The following is a 19,672-nucleotide window of genomic DNA, read 5'->3' as shown; positions in this document are numbered from 1 at the left end:
TATAATCTCCCCTCTGCAAACAGTACTTGAGACAAATGATAATACAGTAGTCTATGAGTAGTTATCTTGGTTTTAGATGTGCACACGCATGGTTTTTTTCCTCATTTACCTGTATTTAGGGACCCAACTGCATTTAAGTATTTTGACTTGTTTGCAGAATTGCATGTTTTACCTTCTCTTATTTACTTAATGTACATTAAAAAACAGGCATTTAATTTATTTAGGCTGTTAATAATAGATTTTTCCGATCACTTGTTATTGCCAAACAATGCAAATATAGTTACTGAAACCAGAATGCAAAATTCTGTAGTTCACTTTGGAGGAGGAAAGTCAGTGCATTGTGTCTGCTCTTTACTTAAGTGTGGAAGTACTTTGCCGATTTATTAAAAAGCTTACCTCAGTGGCAGCTCTGAGACACATATAATATTCTAAAATTCCAGTCTTTTTTTTTTTATAACAGATGGTCTAGCAAGTACCCGTCAGCAGTAACAGCAGGACTTGGGGTTTGTTAGATACTGGCTGAATAAAGGTCATGACTCTCTTTAAGAAATGGTATTACAGTTCTTTGAAGTACTGCAGTAAGTTTTATTTGAACAAAACATTAATTATTTGCAAAGGGAGAGAATTAAGAAAATGAATGCATAATAGATCTTCATTAAAATGTATTTAGAAATTATTTTTAGACCTATTTTAGAAAATTTTCCTTTTGTGTTTCTTAAATATTGAATGAGCAGAAGAAATCATTATAGTAATTTCTACCAAATAAAGTTTCCCCACAGACTAGGATGTTTTCTCCTTTAATGACAGTTTAAAGCTAAGTTAAACAGTAGTTCTGATTTATCTGTTTCTTGGAGAAGCAGCAAAGCATCTGCAAGTTTGCTTGCACAGCATGATTTGAAATTTGGCTATGCTGGAAGGCAAAGGACAATTTTAAAGAAATCTTATTTGTTGCTATTAGTATCTAGTAACTGTAAGTCACTAGATACAGGATGGGAACAAAAGTACTTTGATATTTTAATTTTTTTTTCAATCTGCTCTTAGTTGTAGCTTTGCAGACATAGTGGAGATATTTACAATTTCTGGACTAAGGTTGCTTCTACTAAATGTTAAACTTTTAGGATGGAAATAGAATTTTTCAATTTGGAAATAGAAATAGGTTCTGTAGCATTGTTATCCCACTAGTTCCACATGTATCTTTGAACAGTCTAAAAAAAAAAACCAACCACCTGGTATTAAATTCTCCCTTGAGCAAAGAAAAGAAATTGGAAGAAGAAATAAAATGCAGGAAGGACGGCAAGGAAATAGATGGAAACTGAGTAAAAGCTTGTCTGGCTCTAAGACCTCATTAACTGTAACATCATAAGAATTCATGGTGCTGTGTTTGTCTGAATTATCCATTAAACAAAATCTTATCTCTGGGACTGAAGAGTGTTTTACTAAACAGGGAGTTACAGTAGGATGAACTCCAAACAGCAGATTAAGAACATCAAAGAATAAATGTTTGATGGAAGTTACAGTACAGTGTAATTGTAACAGCTGGTTCTGAAAAATAACCTACTTCTTGAACATGAACCAAAAACTTTTTTGACAATCTTCAGCTGTATTTAAAATCCTCAACTATTTCTGCACGATTTTCAAATTCTTCTCTTTCTGCTGTTGTCTCCTGCATGACTCCTGTATTTCTTTCCTGACTTAGTTTCAGCTTATTTGTTAATAGAATTCCTTTCCTGCAGTTAATTCATTGAGTAAAATAAGCCCAGTCCCTGAGCATAATGTAGGCAGGGGAAATTGTAGAAATTTTATCTTTTCTGAGAGGGGAAAGAAAAAAAATTCTCCTTTACACTTATCTCCAACCCATGCAACCCTGTGCTGTGAGTTTATGATTAAACACTAGCCATTTGATCACTTGTTTGTCCCGATTAAATCTAGATCATGAACTGTTCTTCAGTATTTTTGTCAGCTTTTCAAATGCATCCTGTTGGTGGTGGTGTTTAACTTTATCTTAAGAATAGCAAAAATGTGCTGTTTCAGTTTTAATATTAATGATCTTTCATTGTAATAGGAAATAACAAAATTTTACTTTATTTCTTCAGATTTAACTCTTGGGTAATGTGTTATCCTGGATGATTTATTGAAGTTCACCTCAAATTTTAAATATGAGCATATGTTTTCTCTTGAACAAAAAACCTTCAAAAACCAAAAAATGTATTAATCTTGAGTTTTTCATTATTATCTTTTCTAGGAATGATTGCATAGAGAAGAAAGACAGCCCTGAAGTGTTTTTCTGTTGTTGTGAAGGCAACATGTGTAATGAACGCTTTTTCTATTTTCCAGAAATGGAGGTCACCCAACGTGAGTTAGTCTAACACATTTATGAAGGAATGGCTTAGTAGAGTTCAGATATATTTAATATCATGCATGTTCAGGACATAAGACTTTTCAAAATGTCGTAGTCTGTTTTTTCTGCCAGAAGGTTTCTGATTCCTGAGTGATAGAGTGCTGTGTGTGTTCCCATAAAGAGCCTAGATAATTGCAAGTTAATTTTTTTCAATTTTGAAAGGTCTCTATACTAGAAGTAACTTAAATTGATAAAAGGTATTTGAGCCCTTTTCTAAGGGTGAGAAGGAAGGATAACCTGAAATAATTGGCCGTTTTAAGATATGGGAGTTACCACCAAATTTTAACCTTAATTGTATAGTTAAGCTTCTGTGTCTATAAGTCATTGGGCTAAAAGCCACATCATCCTTATATGTACGTACCAGCCTATGAATGCTGCTCCTCTTGAAACAATTCTCTCACTACTTCTTTAAACTAATTGGACCTTTCAGTGTCTCTGTATATTGACACAGTAACCTTTAAAAAGGGGGAAAGAATTTCCTCCCAGGTTACAAAGAAAATCAGATAGCCAGACATAACAAATAATTGTTTTAAAAAACAATAACTAAAAGATTATTGGATTATTCTTGCATCTCTTCTTCCAGTCAAGAATCTAATCTTTGTTGGAAAACTGAATAATGTTAATAACTGAACTGAAAACAGCAAATGTCTTGTGTACCAAATAGCCAGAGGAAGTTGTTTATGAAATTAAGTAATATTTTCTATGAGATTAAAATAGGCTTTGACCCAAGAGATATTCTTGTCATTTTTGTCAGTGATACTGCTAACGCAATAATTGACATACTTCTTCACTCTCATGAAACCTCTTTTGCCCCAGGGGTCTATGGCTGCCCCTGCACCAGCTGCCTCAATGGCAGGGCTTCTCTGGAGCCTTTCTGGAGGTCCTGGGGAAGTGTCTTCAGCTAGAGAAACCTTACTTTCAGCAATGCAACAGTGCATAGAAATGTTGGCAGATTATTTCTGGCCTGTTCTACTTATTAATGACATCTTATTGTGTACATACCAAAGATTAAAGTCTGTATTGATTCATTTTTCATTCATTAGGTGATAGCATTCATGCGGTCTTTTTAAAATACACCTCTTATGTGCTATTGATAATGTGAGCTTAGAAGGACAACAAAGTTAGATGTGTAAATATGGGGATCTAAGTTATTTCTGTGCTTTTCAAAATGCTGCCTTTTAAAACATGTCCGTTTCTAGTAGAGTGTGCTATTTGAGTATTGCTAGCCTTGTTGTGCTGATTGTAAGAATTTTTAGAAAATCAGGATGCTAAACATTTCAAGCACTGGATGACTCTTGTTTCTTAAAAGCTGTGTCTTTTTTTTTTTTTCTTCAGCAACTTCCAATCCTGTTACACCTAAGCCACCTCTATTCAATACTTTGCTTTATTCATTGGTGCCTATAATGGGAATTGCAGTGATTGTGCTCTTTTCATTTTGGATGTACAGACATCACAAGCTAGCGTATCCTCCAGTGCTCGTTCCAACCCAAGTAAGTCACTGCATTATGATTTTTGGTTTTTGAATGGTAAAACCACTTTCTGAAGAGGAGAGGAGAGAAAGGGGTGTGCATCTGTCACATGGCTGAAGTCTTCGGTTACTTTCCTTCTTTCGAGGTGCTAATGCTTGCTAGATGCAAAAGCAGAAAATTAAGCTTTACTTAAATAAAGTATGAGCAACTACTTAATGTTTTCACACGTCTGTGTGTTCGGGAGGAGAAAAACTAAATGTAAAACTTCAGATGGCAAAGATGTAGTATTGGTGGACAGCTGTAGGAAGTTTGTATTCCACGTGGTTAGAAGGACTACTGGTCTGAAAGCTGTGTACAGCTGCTCTCAGGTACTTACGATTGAGCTTTATGTAATGCTTAGCTTATGAAGGAGACGTGTTAATTCATAATGGCAATTTGCAGCGAATAGAAAATAGTACCTAGTAGAAGCTTAGCTATTTTCTAAAAAGCATGGAACTGGGATAACAGGTATCAGCTAAAGAGAATGTAAAGAAAATCTTCAACTGAAACATAGTTCCAGGGCTTAGTTCAGCCCATGGCCTTGTCTTTTTCCTCTTCCATGTTTATGCATTTTGTGTTTTGTCTTAAAATGTTTCAGTTTAAGCAGTGTTTGTGTTTTACATAGAAAATATTATGAGATTATGGTCTCCAAATTTGAAATGTAAACTGAGTTGCATCAAAACAAACCTTTTTGGCTGCATGTGCATAGTTCCTGCTGTTGTCAGGCTCCAGCTGAATCTGTAGGTCTAATTAATACTAGAATTTCTCTTCCTTCAGTTATGTGTAGAGATTTAATTGAGATTAAAGGCCTCTATGACAATACTTAAGACAGCAAATTCTTCAGACCAAAGTAGGAAAGATGAACAAAATGTGGTAGTGGAAATGGAGAGAGAAAAACAACTTGCCCAGGGTCCCACAACACTTGGGTTTTTACAGTGACCACTCGGAATACATTGCATCTCGTACTATGATGATATGGTGGTGGTTTTTATGATTAAATAAAATTAAAACACTTGTTATTTTTGGTAGGATCACATTTAAAATGGATTTACATGTATTTGCTTCGGTCTGTGATATTTTCAGTGTTACTGCTTGACTTCGGGGTGTTCCAGGATGCAGTATTGCCTGTGGTTGATAAATAAAATGGGTTTGTTTCAGTTTTGTAGTAATAGTTAAGAAAAAAATTGGGGGAAGCAGTGGACATATGTTCTTGCCAAATGAAAAGAACATAATTTAGAAGAAAAAAGTATGTTTTCTGTCCTTGCAGAAAGTATGCAGATCCTCAAACTTGATGCAATCTGTTAGCATAATTATTTCATCCATCTCAATTTTTATGTATTTGTGACTTTACATCAACCTAGTAGTCTTCACTGTAGGATCAAATTCATAACTGCTAGTTGTGTGAATAATTTCAGCATGTCATTTCCTTTCTAGACTTAAATTAAGTAATGGAGAAAGTGATATAAAAGCAAGCAAATATTAAATATGTGCAAGATATCAAGAGCTTGAATGTTTATATTGTTTGTCCTTTTTATTGCAGTTCTTGCATGGTTTGGGTTTGGTACAGGAGTGGACACGTCACAAATTTTTAATAAATAGGGTAATAACCTGTTTTGTTAATACTCAGATTATATCTCCTGGGGTAAGTGTATGTTGGTGCTTGAGCTAGTTATAGTGTAATAACATTTTCTTATCTTGTGGTGAATAGGCATTAAGGTTTGTGGAAAGTCAGGAAAAGCTACTTCTGCCTGAAAAACTAAATTAAATTATTATGGAAAATGAATATATAAATATTCTCCCATAAGCAGCAGAGCAGTATTTCCCACTTTAAATTTGATTAGAGCTGATTTGAACAGGAGGCAGAGGAAGCAGGAAGAGAGGGAAAAGTATTAGTAATTTTATAACCACTAAACAAACATTTAAATATTTATGCAATTAATATATTAAATATTAATATTATATTTAATAATTAGGGCATGAGTAGAGTTTGTAGGTGAATGGATTCTTTTCTAAATCTTTCAGTAGCAAATGGTATAATGGATAGCTCAGATACATAGCAGATACTAGAAAACAGGGATCTCTGTATGAGATGCAGATAAACCAAGTGAAATGAGATAACCTTATTCCTGGAAGGCGATGGGGATACTTAGGTGCAGTATGCCCTGGCACTAATCTTTCTTTCAGTAGGAATTAAAGGATACATGAGGAATAAGCACCAGATAAAAATGAGGAAACACTGAAGAATGACATATTTTGGAAGAACTAGGAGAAGAAGGGATAAGTAAATAAAAAATCAAAGGACAAAAGGGAAAGAAATTGTTTGGAATGTTTCAAAAAAGGAAGACATCCTAGAAGAAATTTTTGAACCTGTAGTGAAATATGAAGGACAAATATCTGAGAATCATAGAATGGTTTGGGTTGGAAGGGACCTCAAAGATCATCTAGTTCCAACCCCCCTGCTGTGGGCAGGGACACCCTCCACTAGACCACGTTGCCCAAAGCTTCATCCAACCTGGTCTTAAACGCTGCCAGGGATCTGGGGGCCTCCACAACCTCTGGGCAACCTGTGCCAGGGCCTCACCACTCTAACAGTGAAGAATTTCTTTCTAACATCTAATCGAAATCGACCCTCCTTCAGCTTGAACCCATTCCCCCTTGTCCTGTCACTACACTCCCTGATAAACAGTCCCTCACCAGCTTTCCTGTAGGCCCCCTTCGGATACTGGTAAGCCGCAATTAGATCTCCCCGGAGCCCCCTTTTCTCCAGGCTGAACAACTCCAACTCTCTCAGCCTGTCCTCATAGGAGAGGTGCTCCATCCCTCCGATCAGCTTCGTGGCCTCCTCTGGACTCTCTCCAACAGCTCGATGTCTCTCCTGTACTGGGGCCCCTAGAGCTGGACGCAGTACTCCAGGTGGGGTCTCACAAGAGCGGAGTAGAGGGGCAGGATCCCCTCCCTCGACCTGCTGGTCACACCTCTTTTGGTGCAGCCCAGGACATGGTTGGCAAATGCAAACAACCTCATTTTTCTTTTGAAAGTAAAATTGCTTCACGGTACGTGTGCCTATCAGGCACGCAGTTCCCAAGCTCAGTTCACAGCTACATGGATTAACTTATCTTTATATTCCCTCTGAATGTACAGATAAATATTTTAAAATTTAATGTAGCAGAATTAGTTTATGTATTTGGTTTAAGATTGGAAAGCAGTGGCTGTTTTTGTTTGCTCCTTATCTGTTTCATTCTTACTTTCTTTCAGGTATTTGGATAGAGAGTTCAAGGGGGTTGCTAGAGTAGGTAACTGCCAAGGTGCTCCTTGCCAGTATCCGAGTTGGAAGCACTCAGCGGGTCCCGAGGTGTGTGCCTGGGACAGGCACGGCAGAGCTGTGTGCTCTGAGGTGCTGCTGCCAGGGGTGCTATCTAGTTAAAGCTGTCAAATTTTATAAGATCTGTTGCTCTTTAAAGTCTTAAAATGAGTTATTAACAAGTGTAAGTTTGCTAAATACATATGTGTATATTTAAAATGGTTTGAAAGAACTATTTCATTTTCTTATTTATATTTGATTTAATCATGCAGCAAACATATGCACGTGTCTGGTCAAATTCACAAAAAAAATGGATTAGTACTTTAAATATTTGAATCTTGTGTATTTCTGTATAGAAGGGTATTCTGACCTGGTTAACTTTCGCTCATGAGCACACAGAAAGTGAAACTCTACTGTCTTTGCGGACAAAGACATTCCACAAAATCAGGTGTAGCTTAGATTTTCCCACACCATCCTACTAATAATCCTGGTAGAACTATGAATGCGGATGGCAAGGAGTTGATATGTTATGCTCACTTATTTTTTACATCTCTTGAGTTTGGGCCAGAGTTGTCAGTCAATGCTAATTACAACTGTAGTGTTACCACTCTGTCATCTGATAGATAGGACCATAACCTATTTTATAGCATAACTGACACAAGTAACACTTTTGGGTTTTTTTATCAGTTCACAGAGCTGTGGTTCCCAAGATTTTACATCCCTACTGTGCAAAGAGAGATTAACCTCTTGTACTTTCTGTTGAGTGCCCAAGTTGTGAATATCTTACTGGATCACAGAGTTGCTTTTTTTGTGTTGTGTTGTTTTTAAAATAAGAGTCATATGTTGAGAGGGTTGAAAAAAAGCTTTACAGATTCACATAATGTCATTTTTCTTCATAACCTATTTTTGTGCTTGCTTCTGAAATATTTAAAATTTACTTGGGTCAAAGATGATGCTTCATGTTTTTAATCACTAAGCACAAGAAAGTCCTGATCTAGGCATATCTGGTGTTGCCAGAAGTTGAAAAGATGAAATGGACAGATCCTGTCTATTGGAGTGTCCATAAAAGCAAGTTTAGTTGCTAGGAATTACCATTTCTTTCTCTCCGTAGCGGAGGATTACATAGTTGAAAAAAATAAGACTACATCTTTTGGTTTTAACCTCCTATATATCACTTCCTTTAAACTTTTCACCCAGTATTCCCTATATGGGACACAACAATCTCTTATGTGCTACATTTTGGGCTGGGTTTTTTACCCCATATGTATGAACCTCACTGGCCCTATGTATATATGGAGAATAGCCGTTGTCTTCCAAGTCATGTGTTATGCGACCCAAGAATTAAGAATAATTGAAGCACATATATCAAATACAAAGATATATTGATCTTATCCCTCTGGTCTAAGAAGGTTTTTTTAAAGCATTAAAAAATACTCTGATTTTGGTTAATAACAACTTTGGTATGGCTCCGTTCACTACTGTACCATGATAGACTTTCTTCAGTGTATCTTTTCCTGAAGACACCTAAGTAGGAATAGATCTTTGTAGCTATGTCATGGGTTTAATATTTCAGTTTCAGCTGTAAGATATTAGAATTGAAAACAGTATCACATAATGTGAGGTGAATAACGATGGAGAAAATATCTAGCAGTGGCAGATGCAAGACGTATTCTAAACTACTGACTGCAGGTCCAACTGCATGCATAGCAGTGGAAAAACAAATTCTTTGTTGGAAACTAGTAGGAAAAGAGCATACAAAAAAAAAAAACCAAAACTCTGCTCTTTGCTGCAGTTTTTGACCTCAGACATCTGGTCTAGGCCACCAGACCTGTGCCAAGGAGTTTGAGTGTGTGCATGTGTATGACTTGAATGGTTTGCTTTCAAAAAGTAGTTAGTAATGGGGAGATTTTTATGGCTGGCATTGGAAAAGATTTTCATTTGTTGTTTTTATTCTCTAAATTAACTTTTAGCATATGAAGTAGTCTACCTGGTGCACTTAGAATTTCTGGGATAATCTTTGTCCCTTTGTGACACTAGGAAAATTACAGTTGGCTGCTGAAGAAGAATGAAGAAATGAAATCAAGTATTCAGGTTTCTTCCATTTTTGTCTTCCAGCCACGTTTTTTTTTCTTGTTGTTGTTATAGATATTTTAATAGAAGCATTATAACACTTGAAAAATGAAGAATGAGAGAGGTGTTTTTACAAGCACTTGTTCCAAACCTAGGAAGATTAATAGCTACTTGAAAAATATATGGAGGAGAAGCCAGGTGCTTATATGAAATGGAAAGAGAGATTTATCAGCAAGGAGAAGCTGGAGTTCAGAAAGAGGAAGAATTTAAAAAAAAAATTAATAAACAGTAAAGACTGAGTTAGAGCTTGTGGCTAGCTAGGAAGGAGTTAAGGTTGGGCATGTATCAGTGGTTAATGAATGATTATGGCAATGTTGGTTTTAAAAGGAATAGCTGCATGAGCTCAAGATTCAGACTGCTAGATGTGTGCATGATTTCACATTCTCTAGTGCTGCGTATCATATCCTCAGGACTAATAAGAATTTCTTCTGTAATGCATTCCAGTCAATAGCTGGGATGACAGAGGAGAAGGATCTGGTGCTATCGTGGTACTGTGAGGCACAACCTTGATACAGTTGTTTAAGGGAGGGGATCCCACAAATATAGGGGTACTGTGAGAATGTAGTAGGAGAGTTATAGATAAGCAGTCCTTAATGTGTGGTAGGTAAATAGGTTGTAACTGTCTTTTTTTTAAGAATTCATGGGTTACTACAATAGAAGTAGTTCCTTTAAATCTTTAACAGAGGGAAGAATTGGTATGACAAATAATTGAAAACCAAGTACATAAAGTGATTTTTCAATGCTCAGTATACAACCAGACATATAAAACTTTGGTTCTAAATCTTGATAGCCTTTAAAATTTGTTTTAAAAGTACTTTCCTGAATTCTCAATTTGCTTTCAGAATGAGCTGTCTCCATTTTAATAAACCCTAAGTGCAGCCTTTTTTTTCTTTTTTTTTTTTTTTTTTTTAAATCTTCAAGAGGTAAGAAAATACAAATCCAAACTTAGGTTATCTTATCCTGAATGGCAGCCTAAAGGGAACTTTCTAATTAAGGTACATTTGAAACTTTTTTTAAAATTTTAACTGTATTTCTGCAGTGAACTTCAAGTTACCTTGTGCTTTTGCATTGATTCAAGCAGAGCATTGTCTTATAGTGTTTTCAGTACTCTACATTATTCCTGGGTTATTAAAAAGTTGGCTCAGTTTTAGGAGTAGGCCTGTATAGAGTAGGTCTGAGAGGCTGGTGCAAGATGATGTGTATCTCTCTGATAAGGCTGGATGTAGGCTGTACTTTGTGCCTTAGTCTCACAGACGTTGACTTGGCATATATGCATTTAACAACTGACAAGACATTAAAGGCTTTTGCAACACTATATTTAATTTACCTTGAAGAACGTGTCTCTTATTCATTCATTATAAACAGTAATATTCAAAATAATCTATATTATCAAGACCGCATTTAGATTATAGTCAGTGCTTTGGAACAATCATAGGAAGGCTGTATTACTGATCTCAGTGAGGTCTGTAATTGGGTGCTCTACCTTCAGAAGCTTTTTAATAATTTTCCATAATAAAGTCCAGCCTGCATATCCTCAGATATGGTCTCCTGAATGTTTTAGATTGACATCTTTCAGGTAATCTTTTGTATCATTAAGTGGATGAGAATTACACGGTTCACAAGGCATACAAAAGTAATTCATCTTACCTAACATCCTCCAAAGAGATTGAGGGGCTGTGGGTGAATACACAGAAGTCATATTTAGGGTACTAGTTAGGAACAAATGAAGGAATCAGCGCAGTTAATTTGTAATACAAATAATTTGTATTTATTTTTAACATCATGTTTATAAAGATTTTTGTGACATGTTTGAAGTTTAGGATATGATTGTGGCTAGCCCAGATTTTGGAAAAGACCACACTGCTTGTTTTTCTTGGTCTAATTGGTTACAAATATCACAATCGTTTCCCCTAATCCCTGATAAACCTTCAGAAGTAGTTTTCAGGCAGTATAAATAGGAAGTTAGTGTGTAGATGATGGCTATTTTGAGGGGGGGTTGATTGCTCTCAGTTTTTATTTATAAGAGTTGCATTAATTCCCAACAGAAGCACATATTTGCATTTCTGTAATAGCCTGATACTGCTTAAACTGGTGATACTTGCATTTCTAATGAAAAGTCTGAGGTGGTGGTCTGTAGTCTGAAGAGAAGGACAATGATTTAAGATGAGAAGGTCAATGATCTGCATAAATCTCTCTGAAAATTTTCGTGCATGTCTAATTTATTAGTGTTTGGGGGAAGCTGATCCCCTGAAGAGAGTAGTGAGAGGCCTGGGAGAGGACTCAGTTCTCAGTTTCATGTTTGCAGTTTCTCATTAGGGTAAGAGCAAAAAAGGTTGCATTCATGTATCCCTTATTTCTGAAAAATTTACATAATCCTCAGGAGCTGGAGAATTTTAATAGCAAATAGGCCTGGAAAATGACTAATAAATTTTTTGCAGCCACAGGAAAGATGTTTGAATAACTATTTCATATGAGCAATGCTTTTTAAATTTTTTTAACAGTTATTGTCTGTTCTTTGACTACTTGAGTTAGTAGAAATATGAGTACATGGAGATATTTCTATTACTCTGTTCAGTAGCCGTTCCCTATCAGATTCACAGATTGAGTAATACTTTTTTTTTTTTTCTTGGCTGCTGTTTCTGGCAAAGGAATATGGGGGGCTTGGAGGAGGAACTTCTTTCAGTACCTGTGCTCATGGGTTGTGGAGTTTGTGCTGCGTAATCTTACTTGTTTTTCTAAATGTACATGGAATAGCTGACACACTTCTGGAACTACAAGCTCACAGAGATTTGAAGGTGAAGGTGATTGAAAACCTGTTAAAGGTGGTGGGTTTTTCTGTCGAGGGGGGGTGCTTTTTTTGCCTTCTGAAGTGCCCCAAAATATTTGCAGGCCGTACAGGTCCTGCAAGAATCTGTTTCAGACTCCTGGTGTGGGTGTTATTCTCGTCTCTGCTGGTCTGCTGACCAACAAGAGGAGGAGGAGAGATCCTGTTGGGCTCCAAGTGTTCCTCAGTGCTCTCTCAGTGGCAGCAAGCTCTGCTACAGTATTTATAAATCTGACTCCCAACTAATCTAGCCTTCAAGAAGTACTTCAGCCCTTCCATTATTAATTAGTTAGATAATGCTAAGTGTGTGCTAGACAGTTTTCAAGCGCAGAGAAAAGCCTCTTGTTGGCCCTACGCTTTGTAGCGTCCTAAGAAGGTAAAGACAAAGGGTGAAAAGGATGATTGCTGTTACGTGGCAGCTGAGTACTTCAAGCATTTGAATTTCATGCTCTTGCAACATCTATCTGATCAAATTATAAAGGACAAAGAAAATGGCTGAGGCAAAAGTACAGGAGGAGGAATGAAGGTGTCTCAGTGCTTCTCAGCTTGAGTGGCAATAAGATTTTTCAATTAAAAAAAAGATGAAAGTAGCACAAACAAGCTTGTGTCATTAAAATGTGCTGTAAGTTTCAGTAACAGTGCTCTGGGACTTAGGTTTTTATAATAGATTTCATTCCACAGTCTGAACTCGTGACTTGTTTGAAAGAATCTTTAATATTGTAATCTCCCTATATATATGCTGGATTTAGTATTTTCAAGTTCACTTGTTCTAGTTACACCTTTGGCATACCAGCTTATTGATTAAATTTAGTAATATAGACCTAATATTTGATGACCTATTTGTTTATAAGGTTTAGCTATAACTTGGACATTAAAAATTTTTCATTTTCCACAGACAGCTACTAATTGCAGTGAATTTTAAACAATACAACGCTGCCCTCTACTGTACAGTTGTGAGCATAACAAGAAATACGTTTGCATAACTTGTGGTTGTATATTTAATTTTCTGCATGTGTTTATATGCTGTTTTGTAGTAACATGACTGTTTATACACCTATAATGGACAATTCTGGTTTTAATAATAAGGTCAATTCAGGTGATGATCTGTATAATAATCTTTTTTTGCCCATTTTTCTTTGCTAACATATCAATGAAGGATTTTTTTTATTTTAAATGATCTGTTATTAGCACAAAGTATTGCTATCCTCATGAATATTTTAGTTGTTAATTCACAAACAATTATTTTGTCTCTTTTCTTATAAGCTGTTTTTTCATCCCATTCTTGGTATAAATAGTAATTTCTTTTGCCTGTGTTTTTTTCCCCTCTCTACAAGCACGCCTTTCATATAATGATTGAGGTAAGATGCATTGATGTTTGTTCATGGTTATGGAACTTTCTGTGGACATATAAGAAGTTATTTTGGTATGAATTACATTTTTTCAGTATTTTGGACAAGAAATTTGTAAGCATGCGTGGTTTAAAAATACAGATTTAGTCTGCTGTTGCTAGCTTTCTTAAAATTTACTATAATTTCTCAGGCTATGGAGTTTAAATGTCTGCAGGGATTGATGATGAAATACACCAGGCATAGTTGGTTTGTGGTTCTTCAGCTACAGACTAGCTCGTTCGTGTCACTTCCACCCAAGTGCCGCATCGCATGGGCGGCAGTACAGGCTCTGCTGGTCCAGCAGTTGCTGGTAACCTCGGCCTCGGGCTGTGGGAGCAGCCCAGCTGGCAGGGACGGTGACTCTCACCGTGATGGGTTGTCCTGGAAGGAAACAGCACGTCCTGCCCACCTCCGTCCTGTCTTCGGGTATCTGTTGTCATCTTCCGCCTGTGAACTGCCTGTAACTGTTTGAGGTGTGTGGTCTCTTCATGTTGTGATTCTGAGTGGTGTGATGGAGTTTTTATGTGATTCAGGAGCTCAGAGAAATACATCACCTGAAGAAAAATATTATTTCATTGTTTAGTCTCCGCTTTGACTTTTTCACTTGCCAGAAGGTTTTTTTACGTGTAGTTTCACATGAAATATCAGTAATTTAATACAAGTAACTGAAAGCTGTTAATTCAGAAACTTGGTTATTATTGCTAGGCTTTTAAATGGAATATTGAAAAAGCCAAGATTTGACTTGTACCATGGATGCTCAATTTCCATTGTGTGTATGGGTCTTTAATTAATAGCTAAAATGTCTTCTAAATGTCATTTAGAAAAAAATAGAATGTTGCTATTTAAATATTTTCCTAAATATCTTGCATCTGCAAAGTTATCAGCATTCCTTCTATTTGTATTACTGTTTTGCTTCAAATGCCCTAATTTCAGTTAGGGAAGAAGGCGAAGTATCCTGCCTACAAGTAACTACTTTGTTTATATTACTTTGGGGAATATGTTTGCAATGTACAATAAAATAGAGGATTTTGTGGGGTGAGAGAAAAATTGTCGGCATTTAAAAGAAACGTAGTTTGGTACAAATCGTAGAGTCAGTTCTGGAATAATTAAAACATTTAAGAATTCTGACTCCTTTTATTGTATTTGGATCTTAACTTTACAGATCATCTGGTTGAAAATGACCCAGTCCCAAACTAGAAAGGGAGGAAACAACCAAGATAGTCACCAGACTCTTTCCATGAGAACTTGCCAACCGTATTCACAATTTAAACTGCAGAATAAAAGTAACCAAGGGGAAATATTGCACCATTTAACAAAGAAAACTTGCATGTGCTCTGGAAGTTTGAGAGCTTGTTTATCTTTTGAAGTCAGGAAAGAGAAATGCGTCTATGTACAACCCCGTTTGGATAATTGGTCTTTTTTTCCCTTTGTTGTACATGATGAATCACCTGACTCAGTTCCATATGAGACGTGTACAACATAACTAGATGTCCAAGATTTTGAGATCACCATACAACCCAAAGTTACGTGTTTATTGATTAATGGCTTTCCGCTAGAAGAAGAGTAAAGCCTAGTTGGCTGAGTACTTATGCATCGTGTGACCCAGGCAGTTCAAGTACTTTTTGCTGACGTAGCTGCTTCTGCGTTTTATCTGGCAGTAGATCGTTGTGCAGCAGGAACGCTCCTGTTCCTGTGGCCCTTACTAACCGCCCTGGGGTCAGGACAGAGCGTGTCTTTGAGAAGGCTGGGTTGAAGCTTACGTGGGCCAGTGGCTCACTGCTCCCGAAAGAGAAAGCCCTGCTTCCCTCTTCCTTGCAGTGCTGCCTGTGTTAACCGGGACCTTGTTGCAAACTGACTCAATTTGCTAAACTACCAGAAAACTAACCTGATTTTTTCCAATAAATGAATAGCACATTGCTTTGTTTTGCTGTGTGGTCATACAAGTACCAGAATCAGCCCAAGGGAAGGGACAGGGAAAGCTCAGGAGCAGGAAATTGGGCCCTTATTTTTTGACAGCTGTGGCAAGCTGTTAGACTAATATATCCACATTATATCTTTACTCACGTTATATCATCATTCTTGGCGCCACTGAGATGATTTTAAAAAGCCGTACAAAAATAATTATGCCTGTGGCATGTTAAACATTTTTGCTTAGAAGTTGACCAAGTTGAAAATATTGTCAAGGAATGTTTCTGTATAAAAATAGTACCTGTAGTTTTCAAGTAAACGCCTGTTGATTTTAACAAAGTTGTTGAGAAGAAAAAGAAATTCAGAAAAAAATGGAAAACTATTCTTTTTAGTTATGTTAACAGAAGGCAATTATACTTTCCATTTTAAATCAGGATTTGTTTTGATTTGTGCGTGGGGGTGTCTGTTGCTTCATAAGAACACCGGCAGTTTTGACTTTATAGAAATGTTTCAACACGAAAAGGAAATGTTCAGGGAACCACAGGAGGTTGCTATATAAGGTAGCAGGAAAATATCTTGAAATGCCAGGATTTTCTAGAAAATATGAAGTTCAGGTATATGAAAAGTGTCATTGTCTAGTGTGACAGTAAGAAGCACCAGTATTTGCTGGCCACTATTTACTGAGGTGTTACTGCCTTCTCATGTGACAGATGCTGTAATTTTTTTCATCAAATCTTTGAGAAGTATTAAGTGGTCATTTGCTTGATGGTCAAGAAAAAAATTCATACAGTGTCCTTCAAAATACCAGCAGATTTTTTTGGGTGGAGAGTATGGAAAGGAAGAGGACTTCTAGCCACTGAAGTGGGATTTGGGATTATTTCCCACAAACCATTCTCTTAATTTAGGCAAGTCACTAGGTTTGAAACTTTAAAAAGTTACCTAATTAAGTGATGTTAAAGCCTCAGATACTACACAGTGCTCAGGATTCTTAAAAATAACAGGGTTTCTTTACAAGTTAAAGTAGGCTTCTTGTTTTGCTTGTAACTGTTAACTATTACAAATGGAGGACAGTGATTTCCTGGTGCCTGAAATACTCATAAAGGGCTTTGGCATTGAACAGAAGGCAGCATGGGAGGGAATACTTAACTCTTAAACTTCATTTTCTGTGGTCTTTGTCCAGTTTAAACCCAGCAATTTTTATGTAACACCTTTTAATCATCTGTTGCTGTCATATTTGTGAAAGGATTTCATACTTTTTTGACGATATATTGTAATGTGTCTCTAGTTTGAATTTCAAATGTTGTATTTTCTTTTACAGTTATTGTGAATTAGGGTACAGTTTCTTTAAATTCCTATAAATCTGTCTGTCTGAAACTTGTTCTTTCTGAAGGATTTATTTGTTGCTTAATAAGAAACGAGAATGGATATTTATTCCTGCGCTTAAACTACTCAAAACTTGTGTTGGATACAGAACGACTTGTCTCCATTCTCACAATAGTAAAATATACTTAAACCCACAGTTGTTCTGAAAATGTGTCTTTAACATGCATAAGATTTTTATGTTGCAAACTGAAGCGCTCTAATTACCTAACTGTGGAGTACTCTCATTTGTTTTGTAGACACAACTACTCTAGTGTATTTCATTTTTTCCCTTTAAAACAGCATTACAGCTGTGACTGGGAAAAAATAGAGAAGCCAAGTGCATGTTTTGGAGGTTTTCTTGAACAGTAGGCTTTAGGGTTTTTTCGTTGTATTCTGCAGGGTGGATATCATTTAAAAGCAATACTTAACTTTCATTTGTACATTTTTCTTTCATATATAATATTGAGACTTGTGGCACGACTTTGTGGTCTCCATAGACCTGCCCTGCCACTAAAAGCAGCCGTTCACCCTCTTCCTGTCCGTGATCTAGCAGTCTGCCCCACGCTGTCATCGCTGCCATTGACATCTGCAATCCTCTCTAGTAGTTTGGACTGAGGAACAAATCGTGGCTTATACTAATTTGAAAGGGGAGGGAAGGGGGACGTGAAAAGAAGGTGGAGCTGTATGTCGTGGTGACAGTATTGGTAATTCTGCTTTGTGACCACTGCACACCAAAACTTGACTTATTTTCTTGCAGAAAACAGGGACCAGAAAAAAGAGATGAAGTTTCTCTGGTTCTGTGCATAGGCTAATTGTCTTTGATGCAGAGGCACATCTAAATGGGTCTGATGCATTTGTTCATGGTAGGGATGAAGCTTATGTAGGTACAAACTGATCTAACATGGTAGATTGGAGAGGACAGTCAGAAAGAAGCACATCTTTGGCAATTTGAAAATCTACTTCTTGTATTCAGATGATGTGTATGCTACAGAATATGTAAAAGATGTCTAAAGTATAAAATACAAGCTATTTGATAAGCTGTCATGTTTTCTTTCCCAGAAAGGCAAATTGTTGAAATGTGTAGTAAGATAGGTGGTTATATGGATAGCTGTATGGAAGCTCTATCTCACTTGCAATTGTACTTGCCAGCTTGTGGGGTCATATTTGAAGAGGAATTGTTGGGCTAGCCCCTCAGTAAAGTACAAATACTTAAGATATTACAAGATAATATCTTAAATTCCAGTTCTCTTTCTGGGGTGCAGCCACTTACTGACATTTCAGTAATGTACTGGCTATCCACATTAGCAAAAGTTGGGAGCAGCAGGAGTGGATCAGCAGGTTGCAGCATCGGTGCTGTGGTTCCTCGCACCGCCATCGGTGTGGTTTGGAGGGCTGATGGCAGAGGATGGTGTTTGGTTCCCTGTGCCAAACGTCCACGCTGTGCATGTGGTTCAATGGTTTCCGGGTAAAGAAAGATTAGTTACAGCCTGGAAGACCTTGTAATGGCATAGCCTGCCTACATATTGGTTTGCAACCTTGTGTCCCCAGTAAGCAGTGGAATTTTTGAAGTAGAGCTGTGCTGGTATCATCTCAGTGGCTTGTAAGGGCTGAACCCTGTTGGGTGGTAATTGCAGACAGTGAGGGGATTCACTTCAGCTCTGCACTGCTGCCCCCAACCGAATTGCTAATGTAGACATCTTCCCGGCTGATGGCTGCAGTGTTCGTCATGTGGAAAGGGACATGGTGGCTGCGTAGAGTCAAGTCACCAGGCCCTTGAACTAAAGAATTAAACAGTATGTCAAACAAAATGCCTTAAATGTATCAAAGGTGCTCATTTTAATTCTGTCACTTAAAGTGACAAGTAAAGTTTGATTATCTTTGTTCCTTAATTTCTGCTGTGCTTTTACACCTGGTTAGGCAGAGTTACACTGTAACTGTTGTTAAGCTGTTGCTTGCACATTAATTCTGAGCATGTTTTACAATCTCAGTTTCCTGCGGAGAAGGGTTGCTGTTTTGTTGCTGGTTTGTTTGGGGGAATTTGTTGGAAGGGGGTCGGGTATATGATACCAAGTCTCTTTCAGTTTACAAGCCTTTATTTCTAGTGCTGTCTTCATAGATAGCACATATAATGCAAAATTAATGGGTTTAACCTGATTTCAGGATCCTGGACCACCACCACCTTCACCGTTGATGGGTTTGAAGCCATTGCAGTTACTAGAGATCAAAGCTAGGGGAAGATTTGGATGTGTATGGAAAGCTCAACTACTAAATGAGTATGTTGCAGTCAAAATATTCCCTATTCAGGTAAGCAGAAGTTCTTAGTGTCCTGTGTTGCTTCTAATATCAAAGTTAAACTAGCTTTTCTAGTCATAATAAAAGGCTTGTATTTTAGAGAATTTTCAATATATGCTGTAAATCTAGATAGTTCAAAGAAATTCTGAAATGCAGGAAATGTGAGCTGAAAAATGTGCAGGTATTATGGAATTAAAATAAATATTTTAATGCAGCAAGCATATATTATTGACTTAAACTCTGTGAATGTATACATTTCTAGTCATAAAAATACATATTTGGCATGAATAGTTTTAAGCAGCTCTCACACATCTCTCAATCAGTTGAGAAGACTTTGTTTATATTTTTCAAACTAAATTGTACTTGGAAGGAGTGTCCTGAAATGCAAACCCATAAGGTGATTGTTCCAATTAAATATGCCTTAACTGAAATAATATTCACTTCCTAGCAAGTACCCTCTGTTTTAGAATAGGTCGTGGTTTAAAAGCCATGTTTTAGAATAGATCATGCTCATAGTTTGAAGATCCAATCTAGTTAAAGAATACAAGTGATCATATACAA

The 19,672-nt window shown here is 36.9% G+C and overlaps 1 protein-coding gene across 2 annotated transcripts in view; it reads left to right on the top strand.

Annotated features, from left to right (window-relative positions):
* ACVR2A (activin A receptor type 2A) overlaps positions 1-19,672 on the top strand; it is a 70,358-nt gene that overhangs the window by 38,423 nt on the left and 12,263 nt on the right. Inside the window, exons 3-6 of one of the 2 annotated variants that reach the window (XM_054829855.1) lie at positions 2,243-2,352; positions 3,734-3,888; positions 13,496-13,519; positions 18,980-19,123. In XM_054829855.1, coding sequence (XP_054685830.1) covers positions 2,243-2,352; positions 3,734-3,888; positions 13,496-13,519; positions 18,980-19,123 — 433 coding nt within the window. The remainder of the gene's footprint in view (positions 1-2,242; positions 2,353-3,733; positions 3,889-13,495; positions 13,520-18,979; positions 19,124-19,672) is intronic. The other variant, XM_054829856.1, reaches the window with a different exon arrangement.

The sequence above is a fragment of the Grus americana genome, chromosome 6 (assembly GCF_028858705.1).
Source record: "Grus americana isolate bGruAme1 chromosome 6, bGruAme1.mat, whole genome shotgun sequence".
Taxonomy (NCBI): domain Eukaryota; kingdom Metazoa; phylum Chordata; class Aves; order Gruiformes; family Gruidae; genus Grus; species Grus americana.
This window is presented reverse-complemented; position numbering and strand designations above follow the sequence as displayed.